The 25731-nt window shown below is 32.6% G+C and overlaps 1 protein-coding gene across 1 annotated transcript in view; it reads right to left on the reverse strand.

Moving 5' to 3' along the window:
* LOC140452813 (uncharacterized) overlaps positions 1-22371 on the reverse strand; it is a 93406-nt gene extending 71035 nt beyond the window's left edge. Inside the window, exon 1 of the mRNA XM_072547145.1 lies at positions 22322-22371. Within this exon, the coding sequence (XP_072403246.1) occupies positions 22322-22356 (35 nt within the window). The 5' untranslated portion in view covers positions 22357-22371. The remainder of the gene's footprint in view (positions 1-22321) is intronic.
* Positions 22372-25731: the final 3360 nt, after the last annotated feature.

Genomic DNA, 25731 nt, shown 5'->3' on the forward strand with positions numbered 1-25731 from the left:
TCTCCATATATCTGTTACATTTTTTTAGACATCTGTCAACGGTGAATAAATCTTCTTCTTTTTGTTACTAAACAAAAAAGAATGTTTAAACGAAATTTTACTTTTGGCAATATAATTGTCAAAAATAAAAATTGTTGGCATTTATGACATTGAGGCATATTTGTAATTGGTTGCTATTTTAACTTATTTATAAAGTCAATTATTTTTGTATTAAAAAAAATTTTTTAAAATTATAAAAATTTTCGGAGAAACATTTATTAGATTAAAACATTTTTATATTAAATATTTTGAAGATGTATTAGTAGTAATTTTTACTTACTAAACTAATTTTTATTTGGTAAGTTAACAAAAATTGTTTTTTCTTTTTAGTTCAACCTTGTAAGATATTTTGTCTTTTTTAGCTCATGATAATAATTGTAAACATAATTGAAAGCTCGAGATTAAAAAAATAGTTAACCAATAGCTCTTTTATTGACTCCAACCCATCCAAAACGGTTTTGAATTAAAAACCATTTTTAAGTATTCTGGGAATACGTAATTTTAACTAAAATTTAAAAAACATAAATTAATTTGATAGGTTTCGATTTTCACTTACGGATTTGTCGGGTTTTGCAACTAACGTGCATGGAATTGTCGGAGTTTGAATTATATCTAGTGAAACACAAACACAAACATTGTTATTTTATCATATAATTTATTTTATTTTAACAAAAAAACATTAAATTAAACTATTAAATCCGGAACTTCGTCAACTAATTCATACAAATGGTCATTGTTGATTGTCTCTGGAGTATCATTGCCAATTTTTTCTCCAATGTTTTTTAAAGTTCTTTAGGTCCTCAAACTTTTCTTTTTTAGGACGTGCGCCACGTGTAACTGTAGATTGGAACATACTTTTAACGGATTTTCTTTTGTTCTGTCTTTGTTGAAGACTGTTCCCCTATAATAGTTACAACTTTACTTTTTCCACGTCTTAATAGAAATATTTTGCTCATATTAAATCAAAAGTTCCACTGTGCAGGATGTTTAAGTGCAGTTTATCAATCCTTTGTCAAGTCGTACATCATCACATCTTGGCCCAAGATATGGAGAGTTCCATGGTCTTTAAAAAGTTCAATGAACTCTTCTGGAGAAACGATGGTGTGTTTTTTTAATAACTTTTTCGATCTTTACAAATACTCTGTCCGGAATACTAAGGGGAATAAATTAATGTCCAGCCAGAGGGAATATAATCTCAAAGTGTTTTATAAATGAAGGTTTATCTATACTAAGCCATTTAGTGCACATAGATATCATGATGGAATTTTTATTTTGTGCTCCGCACCGATCTGCAACAAGTCATACATCGTCATCGAATATCGTCATCGATGTTTGTATGGCAAAGCTTCTGATAAACGGCACTGGCTATTGCATTTGCTTCTTTTAAGTGTTAATTTTTTTTTTTTGCTTCAACCACTTAGGGTTATTAGCATAAGAAAAATACAAAAATGATAAAGACATACATAGGCATATACAAAATATCAATTACATAATAATGTATACAATATATATTTTAATTATTGATGTATTGTATTAAATTTTATTGAAAAGGTTTTGTAATTTTCAAGAATTCTATCAAGTCAGCTACGTATTTAGATTCTCCTAAAAGTTCTTTTAATGTTTTTGGAAAATGTATATTGGACACTCAATCAAAATGTGCTTCACTGTCACTTTACATTCACAAACAAAACACACTGGTTCCTCTTCTTTCTTCAACAAGTATTCATGTGTTGTAGAAGTGTGTCCTAATCTGAGACGTGTTATTAGGACTTGATGTTGTCGCTTTGAAGGCCAGAAGTTCCATGGAAGGACGTAAGATTTTATTTCTATCAATTTAGTGGTGCTTCTATTCCATTGGTTTTGCCAAACATCGTGCAATTTTGATTTTAAGTAAGGTTTTAAATCCAAATTCACCGTTAGATTTTCCACTGATGTGGCTGTATTGGTTACTGCGGACCTAGCTAGACTATCTGCCTTTTCTTTACCATCTATTCCAACGTGTGACGGTACCCAGAGGAACTCTACTGTCAAATTTCTTTGGTATATACGGTATAAAATTAACTTAATTTGCTGTAATGTTGGATGAGAGGGATAAATCTGAGAAATTGATGTCAGACAACTAAGTGAATCAGATATTATAAGAGATTTGGGAAGTTTTTTTTCTAGAATATAGGTTAGGGCCTTATTGATGGCAAATAGCTCTGCTGTAAAAATACTTGTCTTAGGAGACAATTTATAGATGGAATGTTCATGGGATGTCACAAAGTATGCTCCTACTCCATTTATGGTCTTAGATGCGTCCGTGTATATCAAATGGTAAGTTTTCTACTGTGTGAGAACATGGAGAAAGTGAGTTTTAAAAAAATTTGGTATCACGTTATTTTTGTTATATGGTGTAAGTTTAAGGTTACAAAGCGGAGAGGGAACAACCCAAGGAAAACATAAATTTATTTCACAGATAGGATAAATGGGAGGTAGTTCAATATCAAAATCGAATAAGTATCTATTAGCTCGTTCATAGAAAGGTACAGGACCCCTATTTCTTTTTCGATAGACCTCCTGGAACCTGTTAGCAACAGCATGATGAAGAGCTGGATTTTTTGGGTTAGATTTTATACTCGAGACATACGATAGAGTTAAGTATTTTCTTCTTAGGTTTAAGGGTGGCTCTCCAGCTTCACAGAGTAGACTGTCCACAGTACTGGTGCAATATGCTCCTAGAGCAAGTCTAACGGCTAAACTCTGAAGAGTATCCAAAGTTTTAAGCAATGCTTGGTTTGCGGTGTTATACACAACACATCCGTAGTCCAGTTTTGATCTAATTAAAGCTCTATATAAATTAATTAGAGTTGAAAAATCTGCTCCCCAATTTTTATGTGATACAGATTTCATAATGTTTAGTCCAGCTTGGCACGATACTCTTAGCGAGTGTATATGACTTGTCTAACTTAATTTTGAGTCCAGTTGCATTCCTAGGAATTTTATTTCTTTTGTATATTCTATGAGAGAATTGTTTAAAATTAGATTTGGGAGCTTTTGTGGATTTGATTTTTGTGAAAAATGTATAGCTTTTGTTTTTTGTTGGAAAACTTGAGCCCAATTTTGTTAGACCACGACTCTATCGACTTAAGAGCTGCAGAAATACGATTATGAGCCGATAATATGTTTTTATTTCTTTCTAGAATTACCAGATCATCAGCATACAAAAAAGGTTTAATTGTGCCATTGCAGTCCGACACAACATTGTTAATAGCAATAAAAAATAGTGCTACGCTTAGATTGGAGCCCTGTGGAATTCCATTTTTCTGTAATTTAGATTCAGACAAATGGTAATTGATTCGAACTTGGAAATATCGTTGCCGTAGAAAGTTTGAAATAAAAGCAAACATGTTACCGTGAATCTTCCAATTATGGAGTGTGGTTAAAATATCGTAGCGCCATACTGTATCAAAAGCCTTTTTTCAATCAAAGAATATGGCTAAACATTCTTGATTACATATAAATGCTTCATGAATTTCTGATTCCAATGATATTAAGTTATCTAATGTTGATCTATTTTTCCTAAATCCACTTTGTTCGGGTATAATAAGATGTTTATGTTCAATATACCACATGAGTCGATTGGCAATGATCTTTTCTAACAACTTACACATTGCATTCGTGAGAGAGATTGGTCTATAGGATTCTGCTTCAAATTTAGGTTTACCTGGTTTGTGTATTGGAACTATGATTAACGAGTGCCATATGTGTGGGAATACTTTATTGATCCATATAAAATTGAATAGTTGCAATAATAGTTCTTGACCTACTAGTGGTAGGTTCTGTAGAAAAAGCACAAGTATATTATCTGGTCCTGGACTAGTATTTCTAACGAAGTAAAGAGTTTTAATAAGTTCAGTCAAGCTTATAGGATTGTTTATTGGTGAAGTGTCATTGATTATTGGTATTCCTTTATTTTCTTCAAATCGTTTTTTATTTAAGAATTCTATTGAATAGCTTTCATCACTAGAAGCGGTACAATATTGATTTGCCATTATTTCAGATATACTGCATTCGGACGTAAATGTCTGATTGTCTTTTATTAAGTACTTTATAGAGTGTTGTGAATTTTTTCCAGATAAACTTCTAATCATGCTCCAGATTTGGCCAATTGGATTAGATCTATTGATTTCTAAAACAAACTTTTGCCATGACTCTTGCTTGCTTTTTTTAATAATAAATCTACATTTAGCTCTTATTCTTTTAAATTCCAAATGATTTTCAGTAGTTTTATATTGTTTGTATCTATTAAAAGCCGATTTAGATTCCCTTATTGCCTGTTTTCACGCATCGTTCCACCACGGTACAGGTGAATGTTTTGGATGAAAAGCTGTTTTTCCAATGGATTTATTCGCTGCATCAATGATGACTATATTGAAAAATAATGTTTTCTCGTTAATATCTTGTTCTGAGTCTAACATTTCTCTAAGATTCATAGCTAATGAAGAAATCAATGTTGAGAACAGAGTCCAGTTGACTTTATTTAAGGACCATTTGGTGATGTGTGTATTGTGCTTATGGTACAACAGATTGTTAACTAAGATGGGAAAGTGATCACTTCCATATAGATCAGGTAAAGTGTCCCACGATAAACTAGGTTGCAAGTTTGGTTCACAAATTGACAAATCAATTGCTGAAAACTCTCCTGTTGCTGCATTATATCGAGTATTCCTGCCGTCATTAAGTAGATTTAAATTGAGATTATTTAGGATATCATCTATTTTTCTTCCCATTTTTGTCAATTTTTTTGAGCCCCATAATGAATTATGCGCATTAAAATCTCCCAGTATAATTCGAGGTGTAGGAATCTGACATAAAAGATTAGAAATATCTGCTATACTTGGATCAGAATTAGGTGCGATGTAAAGACTGCAGATGTTAACTTTTAGTGGACCTACTAAGCACACCGCTACAGCCTCTAGATTTGTTATTAGAGGAATATTGCAATATTCATAGGAATTCTCGATAAAAATTGAAACTCCACCACTGGCATGTTCTTGATTTTGCCTAATTTTAGATACGCTTAATTCTCAATTTCTCAAATTATGAATTTTGTTATTTTTAAAATGAGTTTCTTGTAGACAAATTATAGAAGGTGAATTTTGAGCAATTATTAATTGTAACATTTCTAAACGGGTATAATAACCGTTCAAATTCCACTGTAAAATAGACTTAAACGTGAGCTTATGTAGAAGGTTCTATGGAGGAGTCGCTATCGAGCTGAGGTTTTAGTTGTCGAGTAATTGAATTAATTATTTTAGTACATCGCGATTTCATTTTTTTTGATATAATGTGAGGATAGATCTCTTTTAACAGATTAAGTAAGCCTAATGTGTCTTCTGTATAAGTTTTAGATAGACTCAATTTATCTGGAGATCCTAAAGCATTTTCAAAAAAATTAGTTAGTTGTTCAAAATTTAATATCGGTGTTATAAGTTTATTAGTAATAAAATCTTTTACGGGTTCCATACTGTTAGAAATAGTCTCAGAATTATCAATAGTTTTGGATTTAAGTTTTTGTATTGGTTTTGTAAAATTTTCTTTAGGTTCTTGTAAAGGTGGGGATAAAATTTCGTCAAGGCTGCGCTTAGCTGTGTTTACTTCTTTACTAGGTGTATTAGTTATTTCAAGTGTATCAGTGGTATCTATTGATATGCTATTGACAGGGCATGCTAGTGTTGAGGAAGAGTTTGGGATTGATGTATGAGGTTGTGAAACATTAGGTGTTGTTGATAACTGGGTAGTTGTTATATTTGTATCTGTGCATGTAGTTTGAGAACTTGGGAATGATGTTGAGGGTGATATTTGGGATGCAGTTAATATTGGTGTAGTTAATGAAGAAGGTATAGTCGAAGATTGTAAGGAAAAGGAATTCGCTGAAGATGCTGAAGTGATCGGGACGTCATGTGGAAGAGTATTAACTACTGTATTTATAGTAGTAGTTGGCACTGTTATTGTTAAGTTTTGATTTGGATTTGTACAGGATGGACAGTTTCCCACAAAATGGTCAGATTGTTTACAATAATAACACATCTGTTTTTCTAAAGATAAGAAAATACGATAAGATGTTTGTTCGCGGTTTATGACAATTGAGGGAGGAATTAATGTAGCTTCTAAAGGAGAGATAAATGTATGTCTTCGAAAGCTCAGTATATGTCTATAGTCTGGGTTTGTTGTACCTATTCGTAAAAAATTAATTGGAGTTAATAAATTGAGGCCTAACTTTTTAAGTTCAGATTCTATGAAAGTGTGAGGAATACTAGGGCAAACATTAGAGATCAGTAATCTTTCATTTGGTGTAATTAAGCGTCGACAAAAATTATTTGTTGATTGATGGTTATTCTTCCGTTGTCAGCATTCATGACTGTTTCTACTAATTCTTCACTAGCTAGGTAAATACAAATACGGTGATTTGAAATTCTTGATGAAAAAATAATATATCTTGGTTCTATAACTTTTCCCAGTGCAAGTAGATATTCCTCAAGTTTGGCGTTTTCCAGAGCATTATATAAAATAGCTTGTTTCTTGGATGGGAATTTTGGCGTTGAATTGATTAACGCTGCAGAATATGAACAAGTTTTATGTGATGTCAATAAAATTTGGGGCCTCGACGCCCCTGGACTATTAACATCATCCATTTTCGTTTTTTAATGACAACAGGTAATATAAACAATATGAGCTTGTTGTGAAGTAAGTATCTAATTAGATTAAAATTACTTACAGATTTTCTCCAATAAGTTCACTAATTTTTATTTATAATAACACAACACTTTAATTATTAAGTGGATATAAATAAAAGCACAAAAACTAGGTGTAATTAGACTGGTAATTAAATACGTCCAACCTCGCCAAAGGTTCAAATCGTTCTCCTTAAGTGTTAATCTTCTGTATATGTGTACAAAAACACATTTTCCTTAGTCAACGGCGAATGGGATGAACCTGTTACATCAGCAAAATTGTACATATATACTGATTGGCTGTAATAAACAGAATGATCAGGAATCTTCGGCAGAGCTTGATTCTTTTGACAGTCAAAGGCTACGGTTTTTAAGGCATTGCTTTTTTTCTTGTAGTAAACTAAAAAAAGCTTTTGCTCGTAACGTATGTATGCGTTTTTCATTTTATACTGTATTTTTAAGTTTATTATTTTTTTCAACCTTTATCTTTTCTGTTAGCTAATGGTACGTAGAACAAAGATCAGTTCTTGGGGAAACAAAGTTAACAAAAACTTTTTTTATTTAACATGTGAATAAAAATTTTGATGAAACTGTTGAACATCTCACATTATAAGAGTAGGACATCCGTATGATTTGATAGCCTGTTTACAAGATGAATACGATGGCAAATCATGTTAGAGATTTTCAACAGAAGTGAAAAGGGTGAAAGTGTCACATCATTGTCACGGAGCTACGAAGTTATTAAGCAAACAATGCGCGATACTAATAGAAACAAATTAAAACTACAAAATTTTATATCTCAATCGACTCTTTTAAAGACATATCTGCACAAAATCGTTGAAAGGATCGACTTTTCAACAACTCGATGAAGCGCTTTCCAAGTGGTTTCTGCAGAAAAGATCTGAGGGCGTACCAATTTCGGGACCAATGTGTGCTAAGCAAGCGGAGATTTTTCACAAAAATTTAAAAATCAAAGAACCTTTTAATGTATCCAGTGGTTGGTTACATCGATTCAAAAAGGCGACAAGCTCAGTGCCGACGGAGAAGCAATGGTGGAATTTTGCTATGAGCTGGAGACCATAATTACAGAAAATAATTTATAACTTTCTCAATTCTATAACGCTGACGAAACAGGATTATACTGGCAAGCAATACCTACAAAAACTTAAGTTTCAGGTAATGAGATGAGTGCACCTGGATATAAAAAAAGTAAAGACAGGATAACCGTGTTGTGTTGTGCCAATGCGTCTGGCAGCCATAAACTGAAGCTGACTGTGATTGGAAAGTCAAAAAATCTTCGCGATTTTAAAAATATGAAACGACAGAATCTCCCAGTTCACTATTATAATTAGAAGGCTGCCTGGATAACTTGTGACATTTTTCAAGATTGGTTCCATGAAAAGTTTATTCCTGAAGTAAAGTTATATTTGAAGAAAGAAAAATTACCACAAAAGGCGGTTCTTCTTCTGGATAATGCTGGTGCTCATCCCAATAAGGCGACCCTAAGATCTGACGATGGAAATTTCTTTGTTCTTTTTTTTCCAGCCAATATTACATACATTGCTCAACCAATGGATCAAGGTGTTATTGAGACAATAAAACGACTCTACCAAAAAGAATTTATGATGAACTTGTTAGATGAAGTTCATCTGATGAAGTTTTGGAAATCGTTCACCATAAAAGATGCAATTTTTACAGTGGCAAATGCATGGAATAGAGTGAAAGAGACCACTCTCAAAAGATTTTTTACAAAATAATTTGTTTGATGTTTGAATGTTTGAAGAAATTGATGAAACCAAGGTTTAGAGATGGACAGAGTGTGAGAAATATGAGTTAGGCTATTAGCTCTTCAGCATTAACATTAACATTATTAATCAACAGAATAACTAACCAAAAGGCTGAGGAAGCTGTCAATGTTGTAATAGACTATTTTGAGCAACAAGAATCTTTAGACTTTGTCGATATTTTAAATTTGCGTAAAATACGTCAGAAAATTATAAAAAATCGAAAACTCTTAACACAGGCCAAAGTGACTGATTTTTTTTTAAAGCGTAGCCACCTAAAATATAATATAATAACTTTATGTAGTTTTTATTTTTATTATTAATATAAAAATTTATTTCGGTAGAAATCTGTTTTTTGTTCTGTTATGTATGTTTTTATGTAGTTTGAACTTATGAGTTTGATTTTTTCTGTTATCTTTTTATGATAGGTATATATGCATGTATGTACAATGTACATAATGGGTGAAATGCATAAAACGTAGTATCTGCTAATGCTTCAAGTAATTCTACAAGTTTGTAGTACTTGCTACACTAACAAAGCATTTTGCTTTCCTCCGTAATATTTGCTACTATTTACCAGATACATAGAAGGATGTACTACGCTTTTGAAGTATTTGCTAGTTTAGTAGAATTTGCTTCAGTTTCGGTGACGTTGGTGGATGAACGACTTCGGCATAGGTGTTTTTTGTTAACAAATGGCAGCATTTATGAATGTTTGTCGTAGAAAAATCTACAAACCAGGAAGAATATACAATGGGGATATTTATCGTAAAATATGAATAGTGCAGTTTTATTCATACAGTGCGCTGGAATAAGTGTTACCGCCCATATTAACTCATTTTTAGTATATAAGCAAAACGCTCGGAGAGGTCGATGTTTAAAATAATCATACTATATTATAGCATCGATGTTTCGAACTTTAAGCAATACTTCTTCAGGTGACAGTCATAACTTTGATTTTTTAAATGGGAAAGTAGGAAAGTGGGGGTAAGACTTATTTCAGCGCACTGCATATGTAGGTATATATATTTAGGTATTAATATAAAATCTTTATAAAAAGTTACTTTCATACTTTTTGTTTTAGATTCAACAGAGAAAATGTAGAGTGGCTTCTTAGTTATTTTCTTGACGATGACGATTCCGTAGAAACAAGAGGTGGAGCCTTGTCACCCGGAAAGTGGAGATATTTTTAAGAAGTTTAGGTTAGTTTTGGAAATAAGTTGTAAACTTTGAAAAATGTAATATTACCTTTTTGATCAGTGTTTCAGAAGCAATTTACTTAAAGAGAAATAACTGGATAGCATTTCCTAATACTAACAAGTTATTTGAAGTTGCTATCAATCAGTGGGCAAATACCAATAAGCAAATGCCCAATGTTATAGGTGCTATTGATTGTACCCACGTTAAAATAACAAAGCCACGTATCCCTGGTGAAGAATACGTAAATAGAAAAGGAGTATATTCCATAAATGTACTTGTAACGCCCAAGAAATGTTTACCAGTGTCGATGCGAGTTGGCCAGGCTCCGTGCACGATAGTCGAATTTGACGAAACTCCGTAGTGCATCGAATTATGTATAATAATGTGTAAAGGGGGTAGTGAGGCGCAATACATGATGCCGTATCCTGTTGGCATCACTTAGCCTATCCTACTCAATTCCTATCTTCACCTCCAAGGCGGTACACGCCGGTAATCTGAGCAACCCCACTGGAGATTGGGTAACCAACCCCCAGTGGAAGGTGGGGTCAGGGCTGACGAAGAAGGGAGTCTTGGTCCTTCGACGAATAGGGGGTTGGGCTGAAGGTTAACTACCTTCTTCTAGAAAAACCATGAGTTATGAACGTTCGAGGAAGAAAAGCCGGACTGATCAAACGACGACGACTGTGCGAGAAAAAGGAACACGATTTGAGGGTTGCGACATGGAATATTCGTACCTTATATAGATTGGGAGCTCTCCAAAATCTCCTAAATAAACTAGACAGATACAAAATAGACATAACTGCCACACAAGAAATGAGGTGGATTGGAAACAATGTAATGGAAAAAAGAAGCCATACGATTTTCTACAGCTGCGATCCTAAAGATCACGTCTTGGGCACAGGATTCATAGTAAACAAGAGAGTAAAGCATACTACAAGAGATTGCAGAGCCACTAGTCCAAGAATGTGCATTTTAAGGGTTAAAGGTCGTTTCTTTAACTACAGTCTAATTAATGCGCATGCCCCGACAGAAGAAAAAGAAGAGAAAATTAAAGAAGATTTTTATGACGAATTAGAGTCCGCATATCAGTTATGCCCAAAAAATGATATAAAAGTAATCTATGGAGACCTAAACGCCAAAGTTGGAAAAGAACAGCAATTCCAACCCACAATAGGTAGGCACAGTCTCCATGAGCAATCAAATGACAATGGCAATAGGTTAATAAACCTAGCAAGATCACTTAACATGGTGATTGCCAGCACGTACTTCGCTCGCAAAGATATACACAAAGGTACTTGGAAATCCCCGGATGGACTTACAGTAAATATGATAGATCATGTTATTGTAGACTCGAGACACCAATCGAATATAATAAACGTCTGCACCAGAAGAGGGGCAAATGCGGATTCTGATCACTACCTGGTCGAAAGTAGGGTAAGGGCTAGAATTTCAAACATCAAAAAGGAAAGAGGCTCTATACATGAACGATACAAGGTAGAAAGACTCAAAGAAACAAACAAAAATAAAGAGTATAAAGAAAAGATAAACAACAAACTAGAAAACAGAATAACACATGAAAACCTAAATGAAGAGTGGGAAGAATGCAGAGACATCATAAAAGAGGCAGCTAAAGAAGTATTAGGCATAAAAGGTAGAGAAAGAAAAACAAGAACGAATGACTGGTTTGACGAAGAATGTCAGATCATCACAGACAAAAAAAAACAGAGCATATTTACTGATGCAACAGGGGCACAGAACCCGACAAGCAGAGGAAGAATATAAACGACTACGCAAAGAAGAAAAGAAAACTCACCGAAGAAAAAAGAGGGAATATATGAACAAAGAACTTCAAGAACTACAAGAACTAAGTAAATCAACAGAGACAAGAAAATTTTATCAGAGACTAAACAAAAGCAGAAAAGACTTCAAACCGAGAACAATGATGTGTAGAGATAAGAAAGGTAATATATTGACAGAACAGCAAGAGATACTAAGTAGATGAGCAGAACATTTTACGAAAAAGTTTGAAGGAGATCGGAGAGAGACGACCCCTGACATACCATTAGACCAAGCAGACAACAGAGAAAAGACTCCACCAACAATAGCCGAGATTAGAGCAGCATTGGAAAAATTAAAGAACAATAAAGCACCGGGATCGGACCAAATAGCATCGGAGTTACTAAAGGAAGGAGGAGACGCACTACAAAAAACAATACATGAATTGATAACAAAGATATGGTCGAATAAACAGCTACCAACGGAGTGGAATAGCGGTATTATTGTACCATTACATAAAAAAGGGAAATCAGTTAGAATGTGGAAACTACCGTGGAATCACGCTGCTGAATGCAGCATATAAAATAATGTCCAATGTCATTTATGAAAGACTTAGACCACACGCTGAAAAAATAGTTGGCAAATACCAAAGTGGCTTCTGTATACAGAAGTCAACAATAGACCAGATATTTGTTCTGTGACAGATCCTCGAAAAAACAAGTGAATATAACATCGACACACATCATCTCTTCATAGACTTTGAAAGCGCATATGACAATATAAACCGAGAATTCTTAATAAAAGCAATGAAAGAATTTAATATACCAACACAGCTAATAGAACTGATAAAAGAATCTCTAAAAGTAGAAAGTAGAATCCGGATACAAAATGAATTAACGGAAACAATAGATGTGAAAAAGGGACTACGCCAGGGAGACGCTCTATCATGCATCTTGTTCAACATCGTACTCGAGAAAATACTGAGGGACACAACAGTCAATACACGAGGAACAATCATTAATAAAAACGTGCAAATACTAGCATTTGCAGATGATGTTGACATAATCGCAAGATCAAGAAGAGAAATGATAGAGGCATACAACCAAATAGAACGAGCTGCACAAAATAGTGGTCTTAAAATCAATCAGACCAAAACAAAATATATGCAGGTAAGTAAAAACGCAGAATTAAGGCAGCCACAAAATATAACAATAGGAGAATACAACATAGAGGGGGTAAAAAACTTTATATACTTGGGATCCCTAGTCACGTCTGATAATAACGTTACGGAGGAAGTGAAGGGGCGAATATTTATTGCAAATAAATGTTACCATGGCTTAATTAGACACCTAAGATCAGATAACGTCGCAAGAAAGACACAATGCCAAATATATAAAACCCTAATAAGACCGGTACTCACATTATGGCCCAGAAACCTGGACACTCACTAAAAGAGAGGAAACGTTGTTAGCCACCTTCGAAAGAAAAATCTTGCGACACATATATAAGGCACAAAAGAAAACGGAATATGGCGAAGACGATACAACTCTGAACTATACAAAATATACCAGGATCCGGATATTATAACATTCATTAAAATAGGACGGCTGCATTGGATAGGACATGTAGAAAGAATGGAAGAAGGCGAAATACCAAACAAAATATTCAAACAGATGTCAGTAGGAAAAAGAACAAGAGGAAGACCGAAACTGAGATACTTAGAACAAATAGAAAATGATATAACAACCTTAAAAATAAAAAACTGGAGAAAAAAAGCACGAAACAGGTCAAAATGGAGACGAATCCTGGACCAGGCCAAGACCCAAAAAGGGTTGACGAGCCAGTGATGATGATGAATGTGCAAGGAGGAGCCTTGATAGGTGATGAATAATATGGTATTACACCGTGGTTGTTGACGCCTTTTAAAAATCCAACCACACCTATTTAACAAAATTATAATACAATTCATGCGGAGGAACGTTGTGTCATTGAGCGCTGTTTTTCTCAGTTGAAAAGGCGTTTTCCAATGTTACAGTATACTTTTCGCCTAAAAACTGAAAACATTCCAAAACATATTGTAAGTGCATTTGTACTTCACAACATATCTAAATATCTGCAAGATTCGTGATTTTGATCCAGTTCAATTTGTAGTGCAAGATGCAAATGAAGTGATACCTGAAGGAAATCAAGCACAAATTCGAAATCGAGGCACGCAACGTAGAAATGAGGTTGCGAAGGCTCTATTTCATAATGTCAACTAACACATATATTATTATCATATGTACAGGGTCCAATAAAAATTCGTAACGAATATTTTGATTTCTACTATATTAATATTAAACTAAATACAACATAATCACATATTTATTTAATATTTAGTTTATAACTTTGTTTTTATAAAAATTCATATTTACATACAACTTTTGTCACTGTACCATATCACGTTGAACTTTATGGTTGACTAATTGCTCACCAGCTTCAGCAAACTTTATCAATACATTCGCTGCTCGCTCCTGAGCTTTTGCCGAAGGCTGTTGAGCACGAGCACAAGAAATTTGAGCTTCAGCTGCTTGAATTTGTTTTCGTAAGCAGGTCTTCTGTAGTTCAATTAGCGATTCCTCCTTCGCACTAGGATATTATTATTTGGGAGCACTGCCTGTTAGTTTTTAGCAACCAGAATTGGAGCTAAAATAAAAAGAACGTTTTCATCATTATTCTTTTGTGATTAAACCCCAATCTCCTCTGTTACACCGACCTGACAAGTACCTTGTACCCTGTGCAAGACTGGATTTTCTCCAATGTTTCATAACTTATAGAATTTTCTTAGCCAGTCAGTTAGTACGATTTTTTTTACCAGTTTTTTTTACGTCAACAATTTTTTTAACCTTTGTTTTCATGTTGTTGAATTTCTTCATAATTTATTTTGAATCCGGTTTTTTTTGATAATTTCATTAAAGGCAGCAGTTAATTTATTCAACGAAGCTTTCATTTTATGTTTAATTTTTGGGATCATTCTTTTATCTAATAAAATTAGATAATTTTCAAGAAGATTAACAAACAATACTTGTTCATTTTTGTTCTCGCCTAACTCTTTTGTCGCTTCGGAAACTGAACCACTTATTATTACTCACTGCTCACTTTTATTCTAATAATAATTATTCACAAAACACAAGCATATAAAAAACCACATGAAAAACTTGTTCTAATACGATTGGTGTGATGCGCACAAGGGCACTACGGCTCCCGCTACGTTTAGTAGTAGATCCTTCATGTCAGTAGCAAGTATTTCGGTTGTGTAGTACGTTCTTTTCAACAAAGCACCTCTTTTTATGTAAAAGAAAATGCTACAAACTAGATATTATTTGCTGAAGCAATAGCATCTACTACGTTTTATGCATTCCACCCAATATGTACATATACATTAAAAAAATGTTCGGATTATCCCTGCATTTTAATTATCCGTTCCACCGCCCGGTTCCGTGAAGCACGGATAATAGGGGTTCTACTGTATACAGTGATGAGTGCCTTAACAACCGGCAAAATAACGCAAAAGATAGAAAACATAACACGTTGTGAAATAAAAAGAGATGGAAGTAGTAGAGGTGGGAAATTATCGATAGAAACCTCTAATTTACATTAAATTACATCAGGACTATCGATAGTTTCCCACCTTTAGACGTTAGCTTATGAGCTAGTTGACTACAGTCATAATATTACAAGTATGACGTCGAATATTTACATTTTTTAAATTTCGCATAAAGTAAAAACTGATTGAAGGCAATAAAGCAAATGTAAGTAAACAGTTTAATTAGTAATTATTTGATAATTAATTCGGTGTTGACGAATACAGAATAATAAGCTATGATAATTCTGTATTGAGAAGGGTGTGTGCGACGTCTTAAATCATAGTTTATTATTGATCAGTACTTTAATTTTGGATAAAAAAATACTCCTACTTAAACTGTTTTTACTTACATGACGTGATACGTATTACTATGACTGAAGTCAACCAGCTCATAAGCTAACGTCTAAAGGTGGGAAGTTTTCGATAAATCTAATGTAATGTAAAGTAAATTATAGGTTAATATCGATAATTTCTCACCTCTACTACTTTCATCTCTTTTTATTTCACAACGTATTATGTTTTCTATCTTTTGCGTTATTTTGCCGGTTCTTAAGGCACTCATCCATGTATATAAAGTACAGTTTGAGGTTGCAGTCAGTATTAGGGTAAGATAAGTAAAACTCTTTGCTCTTTAATTAAGCTTTCGCAAAATTTATTCGCTTCTTCAGGATATGCTAATATATGGTTATAGTTATTTTATTAGTATATACAATGAAATTGAAATTAAAAACATTGTATAAAACTAGCACAAAAACTTACAACATGAGGTTAATCCATTAAATTTTGAAATTCACAAAACATTAAACTTAACTTATTTAAAGTATATATATCGCACCCTCAGTGCAAGACTGCAGTAAGTCAGAATAAGTAAGTTTCGAGATAACGACGATTTTGTTTATTTTCGTGATAATATCGGTGAAATAAGACACAAGATTTAAGAAAAATTAACAATTAATTATGATTTTGCATGCTTTTTAGCCTATATTACATTAGCCAAAAATAGAAATTTAAATAAAATAATATTAATGCTAAAAAAATTAGGAATTTCAAAGTTACAACACTTTTGCGCGGAGCAAATTGTTAATCACTACACATTTAGTATTAGAATTTTAAAGTTACAACACTTTTGCACGGAGAAAATTGTAAAAAGTGTAGACACATTTTCTGTTCTCTTCTCGTATATCATCTTGGGCCAAATTTTTTTTATAAAAACTATGGTGGGCTTCTGGTATCATACCCGAATCGCATAAGTATACCAAATCTTACTTTTTGGCCATTTGAAGTTTTGACTGTTCTTTGTAGGCAGGTTTAAGTAGCACTTCTCGTATATTATGTGTAGTCCGTGATGATTTTTTTAGATAGTTCCATAGTTCGTCATCATAGTTGTAATTAAAAAAAATTGTGTGCGGACTATCTTTTCTGCATTGCAGAATTTTTATATCTGTCCACTTCACATTTTCTTTATTTTGATCAATTTTATAGTTGTTTCCCAACAGAAAGGAAACATGTTTAAAATCAATGAAGTCCTTTGTTTTTATTTCTTAAACTATATAGGATGAACCACTTTTTTGCTGCATTTCATTACAATTCTATCAGTTTCTATCTCTGCACATGTTTCTGATAGCCATAATTCCTTCGCTTTGTAATGACAAAATCATAACAAGGTAGAAAAATTATTTGTAAAATTTCAATATTTTTATTTAAATTCAAAACAAAAGGACTATAATAAAAATATGCAAATCAGGCTACCTTGAGTACAGTGATTAACAAAAGGATTGAAATTCACTACCTTAGTGAAAGTTGGGAATTACGGAGGGACAATATGATAAGACACCCGAAAGGTTACATGAAGATTTAATACAATTTGGGATTTAATTTTTATAGATCAAGTTTTCTGAGAATAGATTTTTTAACCTGTCAGTATTGTTAATACACAAGTTTTAAGATAACTGTTTTTCCTTTCATAAGAAAAAATACTTTTTGGCTGTGAATAATAAGGCTGTGAATAATTTATGTGTTTTTAATCCAATCTAATATATAAATGGTCAAATATAAATGGTGCGATATGACATCGCACACATTTTATGGAAAATATATAATGTGACGCAAAGGACATAAAACTTACATGAATAGATTGGTCTCGTAAAAATCTTTGTTTATTGTCTCGGCTGTTAAAGGGATTACGTAGACATGTTGTATATTAAAATTAAACACCACAGATATAGATATTAAAATAACAAATATCTTACTTTTTTCGTGCCTTTCATTGCTTGTTATCGAAACCATTGCAATGTTCCGTGCAAAACTGTTGTAACTCTGTTACATTCGAATTACAACAGTTTTGCACGGAACTTATGTACAAAAACGCAAAATAGTTAAACTGTTGTTGTTGTAATATTTAGCCGGTTAAGCATTTGAAAGTTACTAAAGTTTTACAGGGGATAGATATGCATGTTTACAATTGAATTCCATGATTACTTCATTTTCATAAAATTTTGAGTTACTGCAGTCTTGCACTGAGTGTGCGATATATATATATATATATATATATATATATATATGTTCGGAAAGATTTCCGCGGTTAGTACAATTAAACTTAGATTAGACTAAAGATTAATATTATTACAAAAATTAATATTAAACTCACCAGTCTCGATATCGACGCGGTTCAACCCGGAAGACTGGTGAGTTTAATATTAATTTTTGTAATAATATTAATCTTAGCTCTAAGTTTATATATATATATATATATATATATATATATATATATATATATATATATATATATATATATATATATATATCTGTACCGTGGAGGTAAACAGTCGTAACTCCAATTTTGGCCGAAATGGTGTTAAGACTACGCTCTTGTTGTCAGGTTTTCATAGCATCTGGTGAAAAAGAATCGTACATCTAGCATTATTAGTTGCCTAGATATGGCGTTTAGAAGCAACCGTAACTTCATTAGTCAGTTGAGGTAAACAGTAGTAATAGATACGTGCGTACACGATAGTATGCTTTGAAATGCGGTAGTGGTATAAACCGTAGCTCCAGTTCTACATTAAATAATATTTAGTTGAGGGTGTTACCACGTGTTACTGTTGTTATTATTTTACTTTATTGCTTCTACTGACGTTAGAATTAACATGAGTTCTAATGAAAACAAACATATACGTCAATTAATTAGTGCAAGGGTGTCTAAAATTATGAACCTGAATTAAATAAGGATACAATGTACAAATTATATGTGGCAAAATGTTAAGATGATGGAGTTTCCAAAGCAGAAACTGCGTAGATGTGGCTTTATAAAAAAATTTTCAATACTGAATTTAACCTGGAATTTAAAACTCCCTCAGTTGATATATGCGATGGATGCGATAAATTTAGTCAACATCTCAAAGAAGGTGATCAAGATGAAGCAACGGCTGCCGTTCGTCAGAAATATGAAGATCATTTTCACGACACTGATATGAGGTATACTGAAAAGAACGACAAAATAACAAGTAAGTTAGCAGTTGATAGAACCAAAGTGATTATGATCGACCTACAAAAAGTCTTCCAACCCCTTACCTGACAAATAATTAAAGTTTTTATTCGTTAAAGCTATGGACACTAAACCTGACAATTTATGATTTCACCACAAACAAGGCTTACTGCATGGTCTGGGACGAATCGAAAGCTGGAAGGGGTGGATATGAAATTGCTTCAGCATTATTGAAGTGGAGTTAAATTGTTCTTGCAAATTCTACGGTAGAACATTTAATTATTTGGTCGGACAATTGTCCCACTCAAAATCGTAATATAATGATGATGTTCACTTACCTATGGCAACTAAAAATATGTCCAAATTTGAAAACAATAGACCACAAGTTTTTGTTGAGAGCGCATACCCACATGGAGGCAGACCATGTTCATGGTTTAATTGAAAGGACGTTAACAAAACAAGCAACTATGGAAATCGTTACGCCTTGGGACTGGCAGTAGTTAATCCGCTCTACAGGTGCAACTGTGATTGAAATGGAGGTATCGGATTTCAAAAATTTCGAAATATTGTATGCCAAACCTTACTCACCATGTATTGGTAAAAAACGGAATAATGAAAAACAAGAGTTCCTTATTTCAACTGTGGTGCACTTTCAAATTCACGCTGCGTCGTCGTTAAATATTTTTTATAAAACAAACTTTACAAACCAATATTTTACGCGTTTGAATGTATCAAGATCAGCAAGAACTCAAGTACCATTCCCTGATCAATTGCCTGCTATGCGTACGAATTGTAAAGGTATCACCAAAAAAAAAACACGAACATTTATTAAAGCTTTGCCAGTGGATCCCGGTGCAATTTCATAATTTCTACCAACAGTCAATTTCAAAGCAGCAAGCAGGTAACAGTGACAGCGACAACTAAAGTAAAAATGTTTAGGTTTTATATTTTTACTGCTTAATGATTTTTTTTTGTTTCAAACATTGTGATGTGGTTTTTGCATTTTTAAACACAGAATATAATATTTTTGTCATCACTTACGATTTTTATTTTGCATATTACCTGTTTATAGACATAGAGATAAAAAGTCGTAACTCCTAATATCGTACACCAAGTAAATCATTTCTTAACAATACTAATATCTAGTAATAGATTTCCATTTACGTAGTGTAATGTACCAATAATGTTGAATTCAATAATACGAAAATACAAAATTTTTTTTAGTTTATTGAGTAGTCTCTATGTTTTGCGCTTTCCTGCAAATGTATACATTATGGATATACGACTGTTTACCTCCACGGTACAGATATATATATATATATATATATATATATATATATATATATATATATATATATATATATATATATACAAACAACACAGTTTATTAGGGCTGCAGTCAGTAGGTTTGGCCGGGATGTTATAGAAACACTCTTTTGACTTTTGGTCGAGCTTTCGGAATTCTTTTATTCCTTCTTCGAGACACTGTAATTAGAAGAAAGTGTAAATATTTACAACATATCTCAAATTGTCATTACAACATACTAGTCGTTGAGATTATTTGTGTAAAGCTAAGACACTCAACATTAAAAACACACATATAAAATATAACATGTAAAATAATGGACAAAATACATTTTAAAATTTAGTTGGAAAGTTAAAATTTTGTTAGTGACATCTTTTAATGGTGTGTTTTGACTGATACATAGAGAACAAAAGAAAAAAAAACAAAAATAGTGTGATTAAAAGGTAATTAGGAGTTCTTGCTATTATATTAATTGAAGTAGTATATTAAACCTGTCTTGATAGTATGCAACATGTTTTGTATGCAGGTATATTATGGTGTGTATATGTAAAAGTAAATCTTTATTTTATTTTTGATGTTTTGTCAGTAAGTAACAATAAATGTTGCTCAATTATCTATGTTTGACTTTTTATTTAAACAAGACGTATTAGATTTTATGAAACACATTTCCAAGAAAATACGTTTTGAATGTTTTTTTTCCTTTGCCAAAATACAGGAATCTTTGAAATTAAATTCATGTTTTAAAGTTAATGCATCTTCTGTGAGCGCATATGCGTCTATCTTTTTGGTTTTTATGTCGCTGCGATGTGATATTACTCTATTGTGAAAATTACGAGATGATTCTCCGATATACACGTTTTTACAATTGGCACACGGTATAGAATAAACAACATTCGATGACTCCTGTATTGTGAAAGGATCCTTTGTCTTTGTGTACAACTTCGATACCATTTTCACATTCTTAGTTGCAATTTTTAAGCCAGTTACATTTTTGAAAATGTTTAATAGCTTAGGTGTGAGAAATGGAATATAGGGTAGGCAACCATACGTTATTTTAGATTGTGGTAGCTCTGATGTGTTGTGTGTCAATGTCTGTGTCAGTTGACGGACCTCATTCACCTCATTATTATGAAAATTTTGGTTGTCAGAAAATTGCAAAGGAAAAGGAGAACCAAAAATGAGTTTATTCAAAAGCCCTGTAGGATAGGAGTTCTCTTGTAGTATAGATCTCAACTTTTTTAGTCCCTTGTCCCTGAACTCGATGTGTGATAAGTTGATAACCCTAGTTTTAAGGGCCAAAACCAAATTTGTTTTCATCTTAGATGGATGTTGAGAATAAAAGTTTATGAAACGGTTACTAAAACAAGGTTTACGATACCACTCCGTCCTTAGCATGCCATCACTGCCACGATGTATAAGCATGTCTAAAAACGGAATCATATTATCAGCTTCTCTCTCAACCGTAAACTTTAAGTGTTCACACTGGGCGTTAAAAGTGTTTAGAACATCAGTTACTTTGTTTTCAGGGACCGATAAGATCAAATCATCTACATATCGTTTGATAAAAGGTATGTGAAAAGGTATCTTTTCCTTACATGTTCTTATAAGTTCATTCAATACAAAGTTACATAGTATGGGGGATATTTTGCTGCCCATTGGAGTGCCAAAAATTTGTTTAAAAAAATTACCATTAAACAAAAAGATGTTAGAGTCAAAAATGAATGTTAAAATTCTTATGAAATCATCTAAACTGATCTTGGTATGCAGAGAGATGCTGTTCCAGTTATTTTTGATGCTGTTGAGAATAGCATCTAGTGGTAGGTTTGTAAATAGTGACACAACATCTAAACTAATTAGTATATAATTATTCGGAACTTTAACATTATTAATGAAGTTACCAAATGTGAAAGAATCTCTAATATAGAATTCATTGGATTCGTTGTCGGAAATTGTGAGGATATCTGTAAGGTGTTTAGTAAGTTTACTATTAGGAGCATCAATGGCAGATCCAGTATTTCTTATATCTATCTATATATATATATATATATATACGTATATATAATATATATAATATATATATAATATATATGTAGAAAGTTTCGGCATAGCTCGCAACAATAAAAACAAAATAATAAAAAATATGTATCTAAGATGGAAGGCATCTATAAGTACGTATTTTTGACTGTTTGGTCGTCATCAATACGGTGCAGTCAAGTTAGGATAGGTAAATATTAACTTGGAAAATAATCAGTACAGGAGCAATATAAATATTTTATTATTCCATCTTATATGCATATTTTTTTTTATTTTTGCGAGCTATGCGGACACTTACATATGTATTGAACTATTTAGAAAGAAAAACTTACAAACGATAAATATAAGTTCACTTACCTCTCTGAAGAACTAATGTCAGCTGAGTACGTCATCTTTTTGAAGATTGTTTTTTCTGTGAAAAATGAACCAATTTAATTATATTGTGTAAAACCAGGAAAGGGCAGAATAAACAAATGCTCTATGAACATAGTAGTAATAGGACTGAAAAGCGGCTCTTTAACTATTATTGAAATATATATCGTGTTTTTTGTTTTCAATAGAAAGAGAAAACAAAAAAGCTAGTTAAATATTATGGTATTAATTGTCCCTCAGAATACATGGTCAAATTTTGGTTCCATGAATTTCTTAGTATATCTAAATTGGAGGAACCAAGTACTGGACGGCCTTCCGATGCAGTTACACAGGAAAATATGAATAATATCGACGAAACGGTTTTACCTGATCGTAACGAAAAGTTGTGTCAATTGGTAGAGGCTACAAAAATGACTTGTCATATCTTGAATGAACAAAGTTTTGAATATGCAAAAATGATCCTGCCGATGGATGCCTCGTTTACTGACCATTGACCAAAAACATGATCATGTGATTACTTCTCAGCAGCGTTTTGACCTTATGATGGACAATACCTCGGACATTTGGCGTCGATTAATAAAACTTTTAATAAAACTTGGATCCACAACTATAAACCAGAGAACATAATGAACGCACGGTAGTGGACTGATGCTGACAAAAGTACTCCGAAGCGGCCAAAACTTGCTTAATATGTCAGAAGGTTTGTATTGCAAAGAAATAATTTTAATTTGCTATCTTAAAAAAGGTAATACTATAAACAACGAATATTATTATGCATTATTAGCCAATCTGAAGCAAAATCTCTGTGAAAAACTGCCTCATATTCAAAAGAAAAACTGTTATTTCTCCAAGAAAACGTACCGGCTCACAAGAGCATTATGACAAAGTTAAAAATTCAGAAGTTGGTCTTTGAATTGCTTTATAATGCAGCTTAATGTCTTAATACGGTCCCTGCTGATTAGAATGTTTTCTCAAATCTGAAGAGATGGCTCGTAAAGAAAAATTTTAACTCTAACGAAGAGATAATTGGCAAAAAACGCTTATTTTGCACAGCTTCCACAATCGTATTATTAGGACTACAAGAAGAGGAAAAATTACTGGAATTGTTATATTGATCTAAAAGGAGAATCTATCAAATACAATAAAAGTATTTTCTGGATAAACATGTATTTCATTTGCAGGAGGTTACTTATCAGATTACCTAGTATTTAGGTTTATGTTCCAGTTCAAAGTTCAGTAATATCTGGTTAGATTCAAGGTTGATTACAAAATGCCCCTTCATATATTTAAAACGATTGCTCTTTAATCGCGATGAAACACCAAAGTTTTTTCAAGGAGGGTTTCCTGACCAAAAAACTTTCGAGAATAGTAGAATTGTAGCTCAGTGTACCTTTTTAGAGCGTCTCCAAATAAAGTACGGATAGCTACGGTGACAATAAACCTGCCATAGGAAAACTAACTACAAGAAGAAATATGGAGTTAAGTAGGGATGTATAATGTCTTCTATTTTATTTATATTAATATACCATTGAAAAAAATCTTAACTTCCTTATTTTAAACGTAATTGTTTCAGTTATATTTGTAAAGTAATTATTGCAAAGAAAAATTTATGCAAAATTACTTATCTTCATTAATAAAATAAGTTATAACAATTCAATTATACAAATTTTACTAAAAAGTTGCGACTTAATGTGTTTATGAGAGATTTCAACAAAATTAAACTACAAACTTTGAAAATCTGGCTAATCAAAGTTATAGCACAACTCAAAATGAACATTCTAGTCGTAAGCTTTGGTAAACGTTTATATGTTAATTTTTGACTAAGATATGAAACATTTAATAACGCGCACGTTCGCCTCGCAACTGTACGCCTAAATCAATTTTTAGTATCTCGGTCAAAAATTAACACAGAAACATTTACCAAAGCTTAAAATGTTTGTCCAAACCAAACTGCTAACGTTTGCGGCTCAATTTTATTTAAGACTCATATAAACAAATTAGTTTACCACTTTTTAACGAAAATTTTAACTTTAAATTGCTATAACTTTTTTATTTATAATGATAAAATAATATGCATATCTGAATCTACACAGATTTTACGTATGTATTGGTTTTTATTCGCTGCGAGCTGACAGTGCGCCTCAGGGTGCATTAAAAGTTCCATGTCTTGATCAAAAATTAATATAGAAACATTTATAAATGCTTAAAATGTGCGTTTTTTGTTATTCTACAACTTCCGTTAGCCAGATTTTCAAAGTTTATAACTTAATTTTGCAGTTCCGTCTAAGTTTTTAACGAGAGTAGACGTATTTACGAGCAGTGTTGTAGTGGTGACGACAAAGTATATTTTGTGAAATGGAAGTGAGAAATGAGATAGGTGATCCTGGTGGAACAACTGTATCTGGTGAGTCGTTCCCAATAATAGACGATTATAAAAATGATAACGATCCGAGTCTTATAAAAAAACATTACGACAAAAACATTTGATATAACTTGTGTGACACTGGCCTATCGATAGAAATATCGGTAAATTACATCCGATAAGAGTTGGTCATTATTTACATCTAAATAATTTTAAAAATAATATTTCTGGAATTAAATCTATTGGCAGGAATAAAATTAAGGTAATTTTAAATAATGCTTCATCTGCTAATAACATTGTAAGTGGCGACTTTTTAGAAGCCAACAATTTAATTGCTTATATCCCACAGTTTTTTGTGGAACGTCGAGGTACAATACATTCATTTGATACAGGGATTACCGAAACATATCTACTACAGAAACAAATAAAACTAAAGTAGTCTAGTACCTAGACAATTTGCATATATAACATTCATCGGAGCTTCTTTACCAAAAGAAGTCATAATTAATAGCTGCATTTTCCAGTGGAACCGCACATATATCCTGTTATACAGTGTGAGAAATGCTTGAGATATGGACATATGACACAACAATGTAATGGGAAAGAGCGTTGTAAAAACTGTGGTGAAAATCATAGCAATAAGGACTGCTCTGTGGGAACTAAATGTTTACATTGTGGTCAGCAACATTCGGCACTATCAAAAGAATGCTCAGAATATATTAAACAATATTAAGGAAATTATGATAACAAAAAATATCTCGTTTCAGGAAGTTAAACAAGTTCAAAGTAATTCAAACATATTAACTAATAATAGATTCTCGTTACTAGCTAATGATTCTAGTAGTTTTCCTCCGTTACCTTCCAAAAATGTTAATTTACCTTCAGTGTGCAGTATCTCTAAGCCGAGAGTTGTGAGAAGAAATTCCACATCAAGTAACAGTTCTGAATCATTTAAAACAGGAAAACTGAATAAGGGCGATCATATTGATAATGAAAGGGTTGAGAATAGTACAGCTAGTTCATCAATCTTACC

The sequence above is a fragment of the Diabrotica undecimpunctata genome, chromosome 11 (genome assembly GCF_040954645.1).
Source record: "Diabrotica undecimpunctata isolate CICGRU chromosome 11, icDiaUnde3, whole genome shotgun sequence".
NCBI classification, from domain to species: domain Eukaryota; kingdom Metazoa; phylum Arthropoda; class Insecta; order Coleoptera; family Chrysomelidae; genus Diabrotica; species Diabrotica undecimpunctata.